This window comes from Bidens hawaiensis, unplaced genomic scaffold, assembly GCF_021521415.1.
Source record: "Bidens hawaiensis isolate Kalapana, Puna unplaced genomic scaffold, B.hawaiensis_p1.1 tig00004525_1, whole genome shotgun sequence".
NCBI classification, from domain to species: Eukaryota; Viridiplantae; Streptophyta; class Magnoliopsida; order Asterales; family Asteraceae; genus Bidens; species Bidens hawaiensis.
Genome location: NW_027491273.1, coordinates 1,693,279 through 1,713,481, shown reverse-complemented (window position 1 = coordinate 1,713,481; position 20,203 = coordinate 1,693,279). Strand labels below are relative to the sequence as shown.

General features: G+C 35.5%; 1 protein-coding gene and 1 pseudogene across 1 annotated transcript; one reads left to right on the top strand and one right to left on the bottom strand.

Moving 5' to 3' along the window:
• Window positions 1–1,163: 1,163 nt before the first annotated feature.
• Window positions 1,164–2,509, top strand: LOC143626831 (E3 ubiquitin-protein ligase PUB23 pseudogene; annotated as a pseudogene).
• A 4,636-nt stretch (window positions 2,510–7,145) lies between these two features.
• On the bottom strand, window positions 7,146–19,882 carry LOC143626904 (protein virilizer homolog). Its single transcript, XM_077096839.1, has 29 exons — window positions 19,836–19,882; window positions 17,791–18,023; window positions 17,543–17,631; window positions 17,283–17,409; window positions 16,580–17,206; window positions 15,411–15,776; window positions 15,232–15,336; window positions 14,918–15,100; window positions 14,695–14,836; window positions 14,102–14,280; window positions 13,930–14,015; window positions 13,804–13,852; window positions 13,650–13,716; window positions 12,962–13,443; window positions 12,779–12,878; window positions 12,567–12,700; window positions 12,405–12,472; window positions 12,104–12,320; window positions 11,803–12,018; window positions 11,561–11,716; window positions 11,429–11,482; window positions 11,189–11,322; window positions 11,017–11,086; window positions 10,633–10,949; window positions 10,421–10,553; window positions 9,114–10,334; window positions 8,419–9,036; window positions 7,506–7,577; window positions 7,146–7,205 (listed from the first exon to the last, which is right to left on the bottom strand). Exons 2-29 carry the CDS (start codon window positions 17,863–17,865, stop codon window positions 7,188–7,190), a joined length of 6,105 nt encoding a protein of 2,034 aa, XP_076952954.1. The 5' UTR covers window positions 17,866–18,023; window positions 19,836–19,882; the 3' UTR covers window positions 7,146–7,187.
• Window positions 19,883–20,203: the final 321 nt, after the last annotated feature.

Genomic DNA, 20,203 nt, shown 5'->3' with positions numbered 1-20,203 from the left:
TTATACGAAATCTAATTATGTACGTAACCGAAAAACATCACAAATATAAGCACAACATACTACAAAAAGCATGGTCATACTTCCTTTGGTAATCTATATTCAAAATTCTTTAGATCAATACATCATGAAATATTTAAACCCAGTGTTTTGAAACCCGGCCCAGTCAGTTAGACCGGTTCGACCGGGGCCCGAATCCTATGCCGGGGTCGGGTTAGGGTATTTGGATGTTTTCTAAAAACCCGACCGGGGTTTGCAGGTGGCTATCGGTCCGGATCCGGTGACCTGGCGGGTGAATCGGTAAAACCTATTTTTCATTAAATCCAAAATGAAATGTGTTTGCCGGGATTTGAACTTGGATAATTTCCGAGATAGAAGCTTTAATAATATTACCACATGAGGCAACCTACCAAGCTTCATTGATGTCTTTATTGATCAAACATAAATATATATTTAAAAAACAATGTATAAAACATAAATAAATATTAAAATCTGTTATTATTATTGGTTTTGCTATTCAAAAGGGGGTTGCGGCGCAGCTTGTTGCCTGTTTGTCTGCTACTTTATTGTAATCGTTTTGATTTTAATGATAAATGAGCGTGTTAATCTTATATGTATATGAATTATATATATATATATATAATTTATGATGTTATTCGGGTTAAACACCGGTCCGACCTTTGACCCGGTAAAACATTCGGGTCAACATTCGGGTCTACATTCGAGCCGGGTCTAAAAACATTGTGTAAACGATAGTATTTTAGGATCCAACATATCAAGTTTATAAATCTCAGATCACTAAATGCAAAAAAGACAAACTTGAAGAACCTAAAGTTGCAATTTCTTAACAATGAAGTCTTATCCTTCAAAGTTCACACTTTGCCACCGCACTCTTGCACATGCATTAATAACAAAATAAAGTTGTCTACATCTCGAGCCTCACAACACCTTTGAAAAGTCAAACCTCATCTCCCTTTGACCAACAACTTGCCTTATTTTTCTTTATTTTGACTTTCAAACCCAAAAAAAATATTCCATTTTCTCACTTATTCCCCATCATATATATTAAACCAACACATTACCATTTCATTTCCTCATAACACCAGAAGAAAAACAAACACAACTTTCATTCATTCAAGTACAAAAAAAAGCCCTTAAAGCCTTAAAGGCTTAAACCTTCATATATTCATTCATTTTCCAATGGGTGACCTCAAAAATATTGAAGTACCAACCTTTTTCATGTGTCCAATCTCTTTAGAACTCATGAAAGACCCCGTAACGCTTCCATCCGGAATCACATATGATCGCGAAAGCATCGAGAAGTGGCTATACACCAAGAAGAACAACACGTGCCCGGTCACAAAACAAGTCCTTTTAGATCATGTAGAGCTCACCCCGAACCACACCCTTCGTCGGTTAATCCAATCTTGGTGCACAATTAACCTGATATCCGGTGTTGACCGACTCCCCACCCCTCGGGCCCCGGTCTCCAAACCCGAGATCCTCAAACTTTTAAAAGATTTAAAGCACCCAAGCATGCGAATGGAAAGTTTAAAAAGATTGAAAGGTATTGTTTTAGAGAGTGAAACAAATAAGAAGTCAATGGAGGCAGTGGGAGCTATAGATTACCTTGCTAAATATGTTTTAAATGACCAATTATGTTATATTAATCATTCTGATCATCAAGATTTAGGGTTTGAGTACATGATCACCGCAGTCGACGAAGCGATTAATATTATTCATCACATGCATATTTCCCAATTAGGGTTACAAAGTTTGTTCATCAAGACTGGTGACTTTGTTGACACGTTAACACTCGTGTTGCAACGCGCGGGTAATTATGAAACTCGTACGTACACCATCATGTTGTTGAAACTAATGTTTGAAGCCGCGGATGGCATGCACATGCACGTAACACCTTTGTTAAAACCCGAGTTCTTTGAAGAGTTAGTGAGGATATTGAATGATAATATTTCACAAAAGGCCACCAAAGCTACATTGAAGCTACTGATTAATGTTTGTTTATCGAGTAGGAATCGAATAAGAGCGGCTGAGGCGGGTGCGGTTTTGGCTTTGATTGATATGCTACTAGATAGTATAGATAAAAGAATATCCGAAATGGTGTTAATGGCATTGGATCTTCTTTGTCAATGTGCTGAAGGAAGGTCTGAGTTGTTGAAACATGGTGCGGGTTTGGCGGTTGTTTCGAAAAGGATTTTTAGGGTTTCGCCTTTGGCGAGTGAGAGGGCGGTGAGGATCGTGCATTCGGTGGCTAAGTTTGTGGGCAATGGTGGTGTGGTGGTGGAGATGTTGCAATTAGGGGTGGTGGGGAAGCTTTGTTTGGTGTTGCAAGTGGATTGTGGGAGTAAAATGAAGGAGAAAGCTATGGAGATACTTAAGATGCATGCTAGGGTTTGGAACAATTCATCTTGTATACCACATACTTTGATTGCTTCATATCCATCATAAAAATGAAAATTTGAAGTTTAAGTTTTAGGTTAGATGATTTGAAGACATTTTGGACATTTGATTGATTTTGTAAAGATATACTTTTGTGATTGTAGTTTGTTTAGAATTAACTTGAGTAAAGTTTATATATATCATTGTTTTGAGCACAAATTTGGTGCTCTATTAATTTTCATCAATTTAACATGATTTGTCGATTGTTGATTTTGATTAATTTATGCCTTGTTTTTAATGTTAACCATAAAGATATTAGGGGGGTTGTTTTGGATTGACGGATAAATTGTTCAACCCGAAGGGGATTTATATATTTATTTGTATTGTGTCGTGTTTGTGAAAATCGTGACATGCTTTGAGTCAATCTATTTATTGGTCGTATGCGAATATAAGTAATATATAGTGACATTGTAACAATTTAAACAACTAATTACTCTTGATTATATAGAACATTTTTGTGATTGGTGTCTTTTAAATAATTTTTTGCTTTCTTATATCTTTTATTTCCAATTACAAACTTAGTTTTATATATTAAGCTCGAGATTAAAGGAAATGGGTGATAGTGAATAGATAACTAAAACTAATGAATAAAGTTCTTGAAAGTTAGAAGGTGATAAAGATTTAAAACATGAAAAAATTAATTGATCGACTGCGAAAATTAATTGATAGTTAAGAGAAAAAATAAATAATCAAAGTATTATTAAATCCGTTTAACTGTGAACACCGACACTATTACGGATGAAGCACCCGAGAGAATGGCGTCTGTGTTACCGATGAAGCCGAATGGTTTTGCCGATGACGCCTCGGATAGCCTTATAGCAAATATTTTTATCATTAAATTAAAGGGTATAATTGTCATTCTAAAATAAATTTAAGTTTGTTAGATTATCGTAATAAGAGAAATAGAGTTATTAGTTAGGTAGGTTTCTCTTTATGCGGCCCTTATGTCAATTTAGTTATTAGAATATACAATTTTTTTTAACATGTTTATAATGTTTAGTTTGTTTTTAGGGTATTGTTTGTTACTTTTCTCAGAATAAAATAATATTATTATATATAAGAAATAATAATAGTTGGTGGGTCGGGCCATGCCGTGTCGGAAGGACCAGAAATAGGATCTTGAAAACCTTACAACTAAGATTTTTCGGTGGTGTATGAACTCATGATGTTATTATTATTATTATTATTATTATTATATAATAAAGTGTTGTGCATTTGTAACAACTTAAAAACAACAAATATAAAAATATTTCCTAACATGGCCAAATTAAACCATCATACTAGAGATGGATAAGAGGTGGGAAAGGCAAATAAATCGGTTAACCGAACCGATTCGAAATCAAACTGAAACCAAACCGCTTTGAAACCTATTGAAAGTTTGAAACCGTAGGTTCGGAATCGGTTTGTAATTTTCTCCACCAAAACCGGTTTCACACCGGTTAACTGAACCGAAACTGGGCAAAATCTGGTTCAACCCGAACCAAAACCAAAACCGGTCAAAACCCGAACTGAAACCGATCGTAACATGGCAAGAAACCGGTTTCAACCCGAACTGAAACCGATTATAAGCCGGTTTTGACCTTTGTTGACCAACCAAACCGATTTTGAGTTGTAAACCGGTTTGTGCACCTCTGCATCATACAATTGGTTTTCCTCCTTATTTTACCTCTCATTATATTATTTTAGTTTTTTTTACACCTAAACTCCTAGTCATTTTGAGAGGTACTGACAAATCTCCCCTGGTCAGGATCGAACCCGGGCCACCCTAGGAGGAAACGTTTACGAAAACCGCCCTAACTACCAGACTATAAGCCTGATCATAGGCGAAGCATAGTGAGGGCTAGGGGTGGACCCGACCCCCTTTATTCCGCAGTAGTGTGAATTTCTCGATTTTCGTCCGAAAACTTTTATATTTAGTGTAAATTTACCTGTTTTTGGCCAAAATTTGAACCCTTCACCAACCCCCCCCCCCCCCCCCCCCCCCCCCGGTTTATGATTTTTTTCAATACATTTTGAGTTCAAGCCCCGACGTTCTTATCCAAGCTTCGTCACTACTCAATTATTGCAACTTCCGGATTGATGTGTATAAATCAATATAATTTACACTTATCTAAGAGTCAAGATGAAGACTAAATTTTAGGTAAAAGAAAAGGGGGATGAATTTTATTACTTATAATACCCGATTACGTACGTACCCATGGGTTGAATGTGAACTTATTTATGAGCGTTCGTATTAAATAGTTACTCATAATAAATATAAAATAGATAAATGGATGCTGAAGTCCGCCCGTCACCTCAATAATTTATTGCTCAAATTTTGTTTTAAATTAAAGAAAAATTGGTGGTTAGCCGCAATGTTGGAACAAGAAATTTCATTGCTAAATACCAAATTTCTTAATTAAAATTAGCTCATCTATACTCTTTAATTAATTACCAGCATCAAATATAACAGTTTTATTTAGGGTTGTTTACGAGCCGAGCCGAATCGAGCGAAGGCTTGTTCGTTGCTTGGCTCGTATACAACCGAATGGCTAAATTTGAACCGAGCGAAAACCAAAACGAACCAAAATCGAATCGAACATTTTTCGATCAAACATCGAGTGATTTTCAAGCATTAATTATTTCTTTTTCACTCTAAAAATTTCAATAGTAACAAGTTTAACGGTTGTAAATAATATATTTTGTAAACAAATAGTAGTTTTTAGACAAACGTGTAATAAGTTGTAAATTTTTAGGAGAAAAAAGTTTGAAGTAAAATATAATGAACATGTGAACAAACTTCTATATTCTGAAACCTTGAATCGAACCGATGAAACTATAAAATTGACGAATAGGAATTTTAAAAGGTTTAAAAAATTGTATACTTATATTTTATGTGTGTTGTCTATATATTTATATATTTGTTCATATATAATTATATATAAAATAAATTAAAAATATTCGAGCCGAACCGAACCGAGCGGACCTTTGCTCGTTGTTTGACTCGTTTACAAACCGAACCGAGCAGAGCGGCTCGCTCGTTTACAATCAAGCGAAAAACGAGTGAGCATTTTCCAAGCAATTTCCGAGCGAACGACGAGCAAGTTCGAGTGGCGAACGGTTTGGACGACTCTGGTTTTATTTGACTATAGGAAAATATATTTAGTGTATTTTATCTATTTTGTCGGACACATGTTGAGTATTATTATTAATATATTACACGTAATTATCATTATTCTTAACACACATAATATAGTCAATGTGTCAAACAAAAATATCACCCAAATGTGAAGACTTGAAGACTGTATAATAATAATAATAATAATAATAATAATAATAATAGAAATTTTGAAGTTTACAGATGATATAAAACAACTTAACTCAATTTATAATGTTTTTAGTTTTGGACCAAGTCAAATTTAATAGGCAATCATTCATTTATACGTAAGAAAGTGACTAGCATTCAAACACTATCAAGATAGACTCATCTTCTATGCATAACTTTTTATTAAAAGGCCAAATTTTATAAAACGAAAAAGGGGACTGCTCGCAAGAAACAAAAAGCCCAATACATAGAATTAAAAGAATTAAAAAAAAAAAAAAACAACTGAACACCAAAACCAACAATTGTACTTTCTTTATGTTTTAATTTGATAAGTGATACATAGCAAATTATAATATTGTATATGAAGATTAGTAAACTATGAAAAATCATGTAATACACTCAGGTCCATCTTCAAGATTTCAAATGCCCAAAACAAGTATGAAAAATAGGCCTTATGTAATTTTTTTTTCCAAAAGATCGGGGATAAGGACCCAATTTATCAATATCTATTAGAACTTAGAAGGTTTCAAATCCATTATTTTGTTTATATTTTGACTTTTGAATGATTATAGACCCTTCATATAAACCCAAGGCCTTTACTAAACATAATTATATATATATATATATATATATATATATATATATATATAATTTTTTTTAAAACTTTCGCTCCCCCCCCCCCCTCCCCTTCCTGAAATGGACCGTCACAATCACGCAGCCTTGTATGGGGTGAGAGCTTGGCCTAAATACACTCAGATGTTTTGCTTCAAATGTGATATATATGACGATTATGTAACTAGTTACCAAGTGCACTCTTTTTATCTTCCATCATACTTACCAGTTGCCAAACTCTATGCAATAAGTTAAAAAAAAATGTTTACAGGATAAAAACGCCATACTAAATTGGTTGATAGCTAATGCAAATGAAGAAAATCTCTAACGTATATAATTAAATTATTTTGAAGTCACAGATTTTCTTACATTACATAAAACAATTATATTCAAAAATCATTTAATAAATTTGAGTTCATTGGATTTTCAAATATTTCTTGAAGTTTCTAAGGAAGTCGAAAGTCTTGTGTGTTTGTAAAAAGTCCAACCAAAGAAAATTAAAGCCAAAAAATAATTAATAATTCACCACCTGTTTGCCCAGGCAAATTCCAGCTACAATATTTCGAGAATATGTGTGACCGACGTATTTAATTATATATTTTGCAAAATAAAAAATAAAACTATGAACTACTGATGCAAAGCAAATGGAAAAAAAATAACAAAAATGCAAATACCACGTCAAAATTACAATTTACAACAAAGTATACATTATCTAATTAATGCTCATAAAAAGTTGAAAAATTAAAAAAAAAACTAAAATATTTTTTTCTAAAAATATAATCACTGCAAGCAGTATTTTTAATCTTTTGAGATGTCACCCATGTAGTTTATCCTGCATATTCACAAATACACAAAACATAACAAGTCAAATATCTACGAAAAATAATAATAGAATTCAAAGTTCAAATTAATAAAAATGGCTACATAAAATAATTGGGTCAAGTCTACTGATGATAACGTATTAAAAATGTTTGCAAAAAAAAAAATGGAAGGCATGGTTATAATAAGCGGATATTTTAATCGGGTCGCTTGACCTTTTAATTTGAACCGTTAGAGATAAAACATAACCCAAATCGAGCCATATTTATGTAAACGGGTCAAAATTGTTATATAGAATAGAAAAATATCAAACCTGAAGCATTTGCATCAATTTCGGGTGCTGTTCTAGAAGTTGGACAAGTTTTTCGCGATCACCTAACAGTTCCTACATATAAGAAACAGCAAGAGAATATATTAAAAGAAAAGCTGCATATTAATAAAAAGTTCCTACAGTTATATAAAAAGATTATAGAACCGGCAGCTTCAACCAGTTTTTTATTAAAGGGTTGTTGATGTCAAAATATTAAAAATAATAAATAACAAAAAAAACTTACAAAAGCATGTCAAATGAGTGTGCATAGGGGTTTGTTTTGGGCTCAAACTAAACCAAAACGAAAACTCAATTTTTAGGTTTTCAAACCATTTGGTTTTGGTTTGAACTCGAATCAATTTAGTTTTTTCGGCTTTATCATATGGACTTGAAACAAATTTGGTACTTGTTAAATTCTTACAATTAACATAAGATTCAAAATTAAAAATAAAAATTCATAAATTCAGTTCAGAATTTTCGGTTTTCGTTACATGCAAAATCGAAACTGAACCGAAAAATCTGTTTTTACGAAAACATAAAGACCAAGCTGTCAGTTTTTGTTTGGCTTCGGTTATTTTGTTTTGTTTTTTTTTTTTGAGTTTTTGGTTACAGATCAGTTTTTTTAGTTCCATACTTCCATGTACACCAAAGTGTATTATTTAAAGCATCCGCGTTATTTTGTTTAATTTAACATGTTACCATTGAAATAATATATGTTCACTACAGGCATCATGTACACACTTATTATGTAGTTTTCTAAGGAAAGTGTTTCAGATCGACCAATTTGACCTCTTACAACCTCTTAACGAAGCATTACTCGTTTGGACTCATTCTTGGTTTCCCAGCGCACCCATTTTGTACCTCCACGAAAAAGACATCCACTTTGTATGTAAATTATGTAAAAAAAGAAAAATACCTGAATAGCTTCAGGAGAACTGAAAACATGCTGCAGTGACAATGCAGTCGCATCTTGCTGTTGAAAATTACTACTTTGCCCTTGCTGATGCTGAGCTTGTGATTGAGAATCAAACCGCTGCTGCTGCTGTTGCTGAGTATGTGAAAAGTTCTCTTGATGCATGGTTTGATAATACATGTTACCCGGTTGAACCATCTGCAACATCGCTTGATCAGGTTGTGAAGGAATGGGGACCTGCGGTCTAAGATGCTGAGGTGGTGGTGCTTGGGGCGGCTGAGGTAGTTGAGGTCGTCGCAATGGCTGCAGCTGAGCAATCGATTGTACAGAAGACAACCCAATTGGAAAACTTTGTGATTGGTTTTCTGGGGTGTTGCCATAAACGTTATATGGAATTGTGGGTCGGTTGAACATCATTGGCGCCATTAATGGCACTGTCGGGTATGGCATATTTGCCATGTTTGAAGGAGCAAAACTTTGCATTAAATCAGAAGACTGATTGTATACTGAAGATTGGGGTGTTGATGCTCTTACAGATGATAACGAGGACGCGGCGGTGTAAGGCGGTGGGGTTGGCGGCAGTGGCGGCTGAGACCTCACCATTCCGCCGGAGTGAACCTGCTAAAATTATACAAAAAAAGTTGGCTACCAAAACACTTCACGATTAAACAAAATGTATATTTTACAGTTTTACTTACATGAAAACCGGGCTGATTTGAATCTACATTTCTAGGGTTTACAGGTGCAATGGTGTGCGGTGGCGGCATTGGCGGAAGTGGCGGTTGAGCCATCGGGAACTTTTGTTCATAACCGCCAGCCGGACCATATGACGTTTGTGATGATGATTTAGGGTTCATATTACCGGAAGATGGAAACCCTAAAGGTCTATCAGGTGTACCGTTTCTCCCATCATCAGACAGGTCAAAAAACTTTTTCTCAGAAGAAATACTCGGTTCACGGGTCAGCGACATCTCGGGTCGTGAAACTGATACCCGTGATGAAAAGTCGCTTTGATTATTATTATTATTGTTACTATCATCAAAACTGGATTTTAAAGGTGTACCCAAACGGGTATCACTTTCGGTCTCTTCGACAATTGAATGTGGCGAGTTTTGGTCATCAATGCCAGCTGGCTGTTGCTGTAAATTATCATCAGGTTGAGGAAACGGAAGCCCGTCATCAGACCCGGAATCTTCACCTCCAAAAACTATTTTTAATCCTTGAAGATCGTCATCTAAATCGGGTTTCAAATTCTTGGACTTATTCGTTTTTTCAGCATCGAGGTCGTTTCCGGGCGGTGCATTTTTCATTTGTGGGCTTCCAGCCAGGCCTGCTGGATTGTGCCGTTCCCGTTCACGGGCCATAAACTCATCCACGTGAATAGACGGTGGTCTGCCACTACTGGATCCGATCCGCGGGACTGCAATAACATTTGAACTAGTGGTCCCATCGTTTCTCTCTCTAGCAACATAATCATCCACATGCATAGAAGGAGGCCTGCTAGTATTGGGCTTCCGGAGCCTAAACGTGTCCCTACGGGTCAGGCCCGATGGGGCTGTAAACGGGGTCGAACCACGGGAAAACGCACTTTGACTCGGGTTCTCGCCGAGTGGGTTATCGACTCGGGGACGTCTGTTTGCACCTTCCAATGGGGTGAGCTTTCTTCTGAGTGATTGTCCGTTTTGAGAAAACGGGTCGCGCATGTTTTCAGGGCACTCCCACATGAACTTGTCCCCGTAACTATGTAAACTCAAAAGATCAGCACGGTCAACACTGAAATTTGATATCTTTTGTATCTTTGACGGACGTTGACTTTCACTCGGCATTGATTTAAAAACGCCAGCGATGGCATCATTGTCCTTTGCTGAGTCATCAGGTGTTTGCAACAAAAGCAACAACGAGTTTGCATGTTCTTTAGCCTGCTTATTGTTTACAACAATGCAAAAGTACACAAAGAGGATAAATAACTAAACAAATTTAAAAAAAATTCAAATAAATGACACACCTGACTGGAACCTAGTAAGGATGTCAACTTAATTATGTACTTGATATTCTCCTCTGAAGAGTTATTTGGATTGCTTGTACCACAAGGAAGTCCAAATAAGTATTTCATTGCGTCAACCATCTTTAAATTCAAGCTGCAAATGAAGGTGTTTGTTTAGTTTAGTCTAGTCAATAATCATGGTCAAATCTTGCACATAATAAAATCAAACTGACCTTTTATCCATGCAAAAAGTCAAAGCTCCTAATGACAGTGCCTCAACGGCTTCAACGGTTGGTGTAGACGCAACATCATCAATTTCAATTGAGTTCAATAAAGTTCTCCAGCAAAATAGCAACGGGGGAGACTCTTTTAATTCAATTAGGTCAAAATTATCATTTATTAATTGTCTGTTACCAAGGTCAGATTCTTCATTATATGAGGACTGAATATGTGATAATATAGAGAGCAGACCACTTCGACCTTCAGATGAAGAACCTATCTCTTTAAAGGCTGATAAACATGCAACTAGCTCTTTTCCAACAGGTAAAAGCTGAAAACAGGAACAGATCATATACGGTTCATAGTAGAAAAACACAACTTATGAGAGTGGAACCTACCTTGACAAGTGTGAAAAGCTGGAATAGTAGCAGTGAACAATCTTCGGCCGTCAATTTCTTTGTACTGAGCCTAAATCAAAATACATATTTTTTATTTCGAAAATGTTATCAACTGATAAATATTGAAGTACTATATGACCAAAAAAAAAAGAGGGGTGGGTTCAATACTTACCTATCATGCCTAGAATCAGATAACATAGAAATTGACCTAAATACAGGGATGCACCAACTAAGTTGAGGAATTTTAATACTACTTTTAAGCGCTTTAGATAACAATTGTATAATGCCTTCACTCAACAATATTGGCTGTCAATGAAAGATAAATATCAAGCCATAACTCATAAATCAAACAGATATGTAGATAATACATGTAAGGATATTTTTTTAACAACAAATTATAAATAGTAGGAACCTTCGCATGTGGATGCTCGAGTAAGCTAGCACTAAAATCGAGTGATCTGCAAACCTGAAACCAACCAAACTTATCATGGCACGCAGATCTAGAAGTTACAATTTCAACCCGTATATACAAAAAATATATAACCTTGTAAGCATCTGTATCAGTTAACGTAGATGAGTCAGATAACCGTTCATCAATCCATAGTATTATGGGCCTTAAGAGTATAGCAGCACTCTCCGCATGTATACAGGCCACACGGATAATAAATATCCTTAGCAAATCTTGTATGACAACCAACGCCTGTTCAAACAAGATATTAGTGTTATAACAAAACTCAAGATTATGAAAATAACACTCACAAATTATTGGAAAATGTGTACACTTACACTAACAGCACAATGTAAAACAATCCCTAAAATCTCATGAAGGATTGGTGTCAACTGCCCAATCAGCTTCTCCTTGTGCCCAGCCTGTAAGTACCAGTTGATCTCTTTTTCCTTTGTGGGGCCTAATATTGTTGCAACTGCCAGCTGGCGGAAAACACTCAGCATCGGCATTCCGTTCTTCCAAAGCAACACACCTTCATCAGGTAATAAATCGTTCTAGAACAAAAAGAAACAAAAAAAGGTAAATACATTACCTATTTGATAAAATAAAGTAAATGAAGTTGATTAAATATATACTTACCAGCAGAAAAAGTAAACTGCAAGTTTCTTTTGGACCCATTGCAAGTAATGACGTGGTGTGAAGACTTTCGAGAAGAAAATTAAAAAGATTTGGAGTCCAACCATATGCGGGCCAACACGCGAGTGCAGAGACGATAAGATGGCATGCAGCTTCAAGCCCAAGGGCAATATTGGGATAAGGGTAAGATAAATCAACTGCACATGCAGCTAATTTTGGGCTGCAAAAAAGATAGTATAAGGAACTAAACTCTCAAATATATCTAAAGTCCTCTGCTATTAATAATTCAATAACTCAAAACTACCTCAATTCACGATGCAAATGTAGAAGTGCCTTCATGAGTTTTGTATTTCTGTGTTGCTCCTTTGTATCCTGCAAGTACGGGTGTAGATGTTATTTGTTTTTTCTATTTTCATTTTTACTGTTTAATAATCAATGAATGAATGTTAAAACTTAAAAGGCAAACCTTTAACTTATGCAACATATTAATGAGAAGAGACAAACAAGGAACTAAAAGATCAACTATGCTTTGTTCACGGTTACGTTCAAGCAATATGTCTGAAGTAGTATTCATTTCTGTACCCTCGTCAACGAGATAATCTGCTTAAGAAAAGTAAAGATCAGTAAAATAACTGAAAATACATATATTATAAAATAACTAAACTTTCTACTACTAACCATAGTTGTTAGAGGACTTCTCAAGCATCAATTTACAATTGATAAGAACCGCATGAATAACCATCACAGCCCCTTCATCATATAAAGCACCAGCAACAACCTTCACCGGTTAAATGTTTGTTAGCTTATTAAGATTCTTATTAAGAATCAATAAGAATATAGAAAATGTTTATAATCACGTACAGAATTATCTGAAATGAAGGCTAAAATTCGAAAAGTTGTAGTTAACTGAGCAACTGAGGAATCACGAAGAGTAAAGCCAAGAAACCTCGACTCAGTAATCAGTTTCCCTAACAAACTATCTATTATGTTTCCATCAGAGCTTCCAGAAGCATCTCCGACAACATTATCAACATCCATGTCATCAGATGCTAGAATGTTTGTTGATGCCATGTGTGCATCTCCGCCAGAAGCTAAGACAGCAGCATATCTCAGAAGACCAATAGCCCCATTTTTATGATAAACCACACCACCATCTATCAGTTCCAAAAGCCGGGTAGGGGCATCTTTCCGGGTTGACCCGGGGGAGGAAGAATGTAGGGCTTTGTGAAGCTCCTTAGCATGCCCGATCCATGAGCTCAGCGATGATGACGTGGAATCGAGAACGATGATTTCAAAAATCTCGACAGCAGAGTGAAAGATGGCAAGATTCAGTGGTGATACGCCTGCATGATCACATAATATTGTTGAAATGAAACATGTCTCAGCGGTTAAATTGTCAAATGTAACTAAACATATATTCAAGTGTTTAACAAGTCGTTACATTTTCTTAAGATATCAAAATTTTAATAATATAGTTACCGGTATTCACAGGTACTTATTCCAGTTCTTTTAACAGAATGTAATGGATAAATTTTAATAATATAGTTACCGGTATTCACAGGTACTGATTCCAGTTCTTTAACAGAATGTAATGCAGCAATCAAAACAAAAACAGCCTGAAAACAAAAGCAAAGAAAATAATATTATGATAATGACCCTATAAATATACTTATATACACAACGAACATTCATAATATGATCACCTCTGGAAAATGTCCAATAGCCAACAAAGCCTGGCGTCCACAATCAGACCTGCAAATCATTTAACCACTCATTATACTATGAATCTATAATGAAGTTTAAAATCGTGAGGGAATGAAATGTCACACCTGGAAATACAACAAAGCTCCCATAAATTCCATAGAAGCTCATCTAAATGCCCTTGTGAGGTAATCAGACGATCGATCACATTCATCTGAATATAGCAGTCATTAGAAGTTTAGAACACAAAATATAGAGAGAACACTGTCAAAACTGTTTCAACTAATATAGGATACTAACCACTCTTAAATGTGTCTTCATAATTATTCCAATTTCATGTGGATGACAAAAGAAACCCTTGGATATTAAGACTGATGCGTAACGAAGAGGGATAGACTCTTGTGTACTCAAATCAGGTCCTTTTAGGGAATGAATTACAGTAGTTGAGAGCTCAGGGTCAAGCATAAGGAACATTAAACCTGATTAACCAACAAAACATAACAAACACAATATTAAAGATCGCAAAATGGTGTGATTGATAACGGGGAAAAATGGGTTCGGTCTAATATTAGAGAAACTGGTAACGAGATCAAAATGGGTTTGGTCAAACGCGTAGTTTTTGTATGAGAAAGATTTATTCGAACACCCTATGTTCAAAATTATTACGTTTGTTCTTAAATAGTTGACGTCACATTATGGTTACAAAAGTAGAACACATAATCTAATTCTTCTGATTTAAACAACTTAGGATGTTTAAGGACCCGTTTGAGTTAATCTTCATTTTATTATTTATACCCATTTGAAATTAAAAACCCGAACCGATTAAAGTAAACGGGTTAAAATTGCTACATGCGCATGATAGTAATAACAGCATGAGGGTTGATCTGACAAACCTGACCGACAAAAAACAAGTGAAAGGATTATGGATGCAATGTATGATGTGATATCCATAAAGACATCCCTTACGGGCCCCACTTCAGATCGCAGTGTAGAGGATGATAAAATTGCAGCAGATAAAGGTAGAAACCCTTTTTCCTGTGTAGAATAAAATTAAAATAAAATATCAATAACCTTGAAATATACAAAATGAACAAGTGAGCATAAAGGTAACAATACCTTAAGAAGTAAAAGTAGGCTTGAGTCAATATCGCAATTTGAAAATCGATAATTTGACGAAGTAATTTGCTTGCTAGTAGCTTTGTATGATAAAGGACCATCTGTTTCACCAAGAACAAGTGACCTGCTTGTGCTTGCAACTTGAGAAGGATCTTCAACTAATGGGTTGGATTTTATTAATTTCTGCAATATTTGGTCAAATAGATGACAGATAATCAACAATTGTGCCACATAAGGTTCATTAAGGTGGATAACTAGCTATGTTTGGATCATGTGATTTATATAATATCAAAAACAAAATACATAAAACTCACCAAGAGTTTTCTGAGTTGAAGTTTAGCACTTGTAAGCATATCGATAGTGACAGGCATAACTTTACCAGCAGTAGATAAACCTCCCAGCGCTTGTAGCACAGCAAGCTGTAAAATCTTATACTTAAGCAAAACAGCAATCCAAAAGAAGCATTAAAGAAACAAATAAACAAACTCACAACCTCATATCTCGAAGCAACTTCATAAAAGCGTACACGATGAAGAATATAGGTGCTGAGAGAAGCAACATCATGACGTGGCTTTTGCATCAACCATTTAAGTAACTGATTATAACCATCACTAGTGCCACTTGGAATCTTATCATCTTCACGGGGCCACCAGTTTAAGAATCCTTCACAACCAATAGAAAACCTAGTAGCCTGTTTGATGACTCCTAGAAGAATTAGTGTAGCAGCACTTGAATGCACTTTGGTGCAGAAAATGTCACTCAGTTGCTTCATGCCCCCACCGTTAACAAAGTGAAAGCAGCTTTCTTTATAAGAGCATAATAAAAGTGCAGCACTTAACCACACCATGAAAATCTTGCTCTGAGAAACAAAGCAAAAGTTTAGTAGTAAATGGATGCATGTTGCACATGTGTTGACTTGGGTTATATTATACCACTAATGGGTCAAATGGGTAAGCTTTAGATTATTGGTTAAAGAAAGGAAGAATCAAATCGGCTGAAAAAGAAATTAGTATTTCAAAATTGTAGTTTTAGTGATCGGATTTAATACATAAAACAATTTATGAAACTTTCCTACCTTTATTCATATACATAATTATGTACAGAGTAGGTCTGTAAACAAATCGCACGTTCAATGAACCATTCGATAGGAAGCTAGTTTATGTTTGTATATTTATTAATGAACAAAAGTTACACAAACAATTACATCTTGTTCGTTAATTATAATTTTGTTTTTATTTTAAGTAGGTACACTCGCGTTGTTCGTTACTTTACGTTTGTTTTAAGTTTGTTCCTTTACGTATGTTAATATATTCATTTAACTTTGTGGCCCATTACAATTTAGTCTAGTTTTAATAACTTTTTAGGTCCAACACAATGGTTTCCACGTTTACTTTCAATTGGTTTTACCTCAGTTGTGTTCGTTCATCTAATGTTCAGTCATGTTTTACGTTTGTGGCCCGTTCATTAATACTGCTAACAAACGAGCATGCACTTACACAGACATGTTCATTTTCTTAACAAACGAACACAACCAAAAAAACCCTGTTCGTCTACTTGTTCGTGTCCGATCGTTATGTTCAGTTAAAGTCAAGCAAACGAACACAAGCATGCTTCGTTCACGTTCATACGGCTCATGTACAAGCCTAAGAGAGAGTAAATTACCTGTGAAAGTTGAGCAGCGACGACACTCTCGCAATTACTGAGATTGTTATAGTGTTGTGTCAGAATATCCACCAACTGTTTGGAATTGACTAAATCACCCTCAGACTCAAGAAAAATGTCATCAGTCATATTTTCGGTCAGAAGGCTATTAAAGATATCAAGAAGCTCTTTCCTGGCTTGACTGATATCAAAGAAAGAATCTTCACGGTCAACCAACTCATGATCTCTAGATGCACATTGCAAGCTTTGAGTAGAATACATGGTTGCTGCAGACACAAGAGAATTAACAACCGTATTCAAAGCATCATATCCTGCATTTGGCATCTCTAGAATCTTAAAAGATATCTGTAAGAACTGTCTTATTTCAACTAATATGTCTTTTGCGATAGGTTTTAGAGTCAACGATTTTAACAGAGATATGGGTTCCTCAATGGTTGAATTTATGGGATTTAGTGCAGGTGGGAGGTCATCAAGGTTGCCCTCAACAGTTGCCACTGTGTTTGTTAACGAGCTGTCAAAGTCAACGTCTATGTTGAATTGACCAAGATCTTCCCCTGTGTTTCCATAAATGACCAAACTAAGGCTCCGATAACTTCCCCTTACAACCAAATGACTTGTTGCAATTGCCTGAAACAATAGATGTACTTTTCATAAATAAAAGTATTTTGGACACACAACTGTTACAATAATTTATATTAGGTACCTCAACAACTTCAAGGACATTTGAAGATGAAGGAGAGTAGAGAAACGGCTGGCATAAACGCCTAAACCGTGTTTCTCCTTCACAATGAACAAAAACCTCTAGAGCAAATGAAGGAGGTGATGTGGCCCTGTATGCAATAAAAAGATAATCTAGTTTTGAATTATCAACGGATATGAACATCTAAATATCAGAATTAGATGAAATATAACATCACTATAGAAATTTGAAATAAATGTAAAAAGATAGGTGATATATTATACCCCAAAAGTGTTACTGAGGGTGATGATGACGATGAGCTCTGCTCAAGAAACTCACAAGCAGTCACAACAACAGGTTCAGAAAATACCACCTGCAGAAAGATAACAAAAATATGGTTGGAAACTTTGATACACTCACATTTAAAAACTCTTAACATGCATAATTGCACACCGTACTGTAATATTAGATAAAATATATTATTTAAAAACAAAACGAGTGAAAAGTATGAATAGGAAGACAAGGCACAGACCTCGTCAACATATTCATCAAGGTGTGCGTGAGCAAATGTCTGGGCAAACAGCACAGAAGGTTCGGGCCGGCCCATTGCTTGTTATTGCATAAATGCACTTTCTCCACTGAAAATCTTCTAGAAATAAAGTCCAGTTATAATCTTAAATGAATGCTAAAAAAATCTCAACTGTATTCCCTTTGTTCTAGAACAAATATTTCAGTGTGACGTATGGTCGCCAAATAGATTATAGCCTGCATTTCCAAACAAAATTCATTGGTCAATAGAAACAACATAGACTTCAATATAAAGGCTTGAATCGATATATGCACCAAACTATATAAGCATGCCGGCACTATCTAGGTTAACTACCTGCAAACTAAAGTAATCACATTCACACTACATAAAAATAAAAACAGAAGAACCACAATTCCACAATGGATGCCAATGATTTACTTCTAAATCTATGTTGTGAAAAGCCCTTCGGTTGTGCACCTAGGCCCTCAAGCGAGGCACAGAGAAAGCGCCTACGATTCAGGCGATCCGTCGACCTTCGAGCGAGATTCTAACCAGATTTTAGTATTATTCTGACCAAATCCTAAAAAATCTGCCAAACTTCTGCATAGTGGGCAAAATGGTCTAAAACATCCAAAAACGACCTGGGACCAGCGTAAACTAACCCCAAAACAAGCCTAAAACATGTCTACCCCCCTTCTCCCTAAAATGGTATTTTTATGCTACGCGCCTTGCTTATCTCAGGCCCTCGCTTTTTAAGCGCCTTGGGGCTTTGACAACTGTGTTCTAAATGATTAAAACTCTAATGCTTTCAACAAGAATTGCTAACTACATCAAGCATCATAGAGTACCAATTGCGTCAAACATAAACATAACAAGTCCCCTGCTAACATGTAGTCCAGATTGGAAACCCTAGACATTTAAAGAGAACATAACAGCACTATTATTTGCTAAAGCCATGATATTTCAACGTTAAAAGAAACCAATTCACCACTAAACTTGACGCTTCGAGTAGAAATAAACTACTTCCATGTTCCAACACACCTTAACCGGTCTATGATCATCTAAACCATAAATGGGGCAAATTTCCAGACTAAATCAAAATGGATACATACAAGAGGCAAAATTATTGTGATTCAAGTAGGATAAATCAAAGACGTCAAACTAAAGACTTAGATCAATATTTGCACCAAACTATACAAGCATACCACCACTATCTTAGTCAAATCACATATAAACTAAAATAATCACATTCCCTCTACAAAACTCCAATTCCACTGTGAATGCCAACGATTTACTTCTAAATAATTAAAATCGTAATGTTTTCATTGCTAACTACATCAAACATTATAGAGAGTATCAATGACATCAAACATAAGCATACCAAATCACCTTCTAACATGTAATCTAGTTTCAAACCCCTAAATACACTAAAGCCACGTTAAAAGGAACTAAATCACCACCTAAATTTGACGCTTCGAGTAGAAATCAACTACTTCCAACACACCTTACCAGTCTATGATCATTTAAACCTAAAAAAGTCAACCAGTTTCCCAACTGAATCAGGATACAGACAAAGAGGCAAAGTATTATGATTCGCGTAGGGTAAATCGAAGACGTTAAAGTTCACATCAACAATCAGGATACATCAGACATAAACATACCAAATCCCCTTCTAACATGTAATCCAGTTTCAAAACCCTAGATATTGAAACAGAACATAAACAGCATTATTATTTGCTGCAGCGAACTAATTCACCGCTTCGAGTATTAATCAGCACGCCTTAACCAGTCTATGATCACTTAAACCTAATCAGAATACAGTTACTGTGGATGCCATAACCATAACAACTACATCATACATAAAGTAAACCCTAGGTATTAAACTAGCACATAAACAGCATCAAACGAATTCACCGTAAAAGCTAACGCTGCGAGAGATATTAACTGCTTCCAACGCGCCTTAATTGATTAATAATATAATGATTTGAAGTTGAAGCGAGTATTATAAATCAATTAATAATAGAATAAGAGGATTGAAGAAGTAGTACCTGGTGATGGATTCAAAATCAAAATCGTTAGCGGAGTGAGAGTCGATTGTAAACCCAAACCCAGACGCACACGCCCTAACTAAACTTACTCGGTTCGGAGTTTGGGTCTTCAAATCATAACCGGACTAGGTTAGGTTAGGTTAGATTAGAAGGGTTTTAAAACGTTGGCCGCATAGGTTCCACTTTTCATACCGGTTGTTTATATTGGACCTTCGTTAAAAAAATCTTAACCCTGTTAAGTTTTTTCCGAACTCTAAGGTCGTGGGGTATACTCTAACGTCCAGCATAAGTTAAGATGACATGACACTTTAAATATGTATTAAATCACTCCCCACTAGTGTTAAGTTTGTTAAAATGGCTCATAGATT

Coding starts and splice junctions, on each gene's coding strand:
- LOC143626904 (XM_077096839.1), bottom strand. CDS start 17,865: ATGGGCCGGCCCGAACCTTCTGTGCTGTTTGCCCAGACATTTGCTCAC. Junction 17,207..17,282: donor ATGTCCTTGAAGTTGTTGAG/GTACCTAATATA, acceptor CTATTGTTTCAG/GCAATTGCAACAAGTCATTT. Junction 13,444..13,649: donor ATCAGTACCTGTGAATACCG/GTAACTATATTA, acceptor GTGATCATGCAG/GCGTATCACCACTGAATCTT.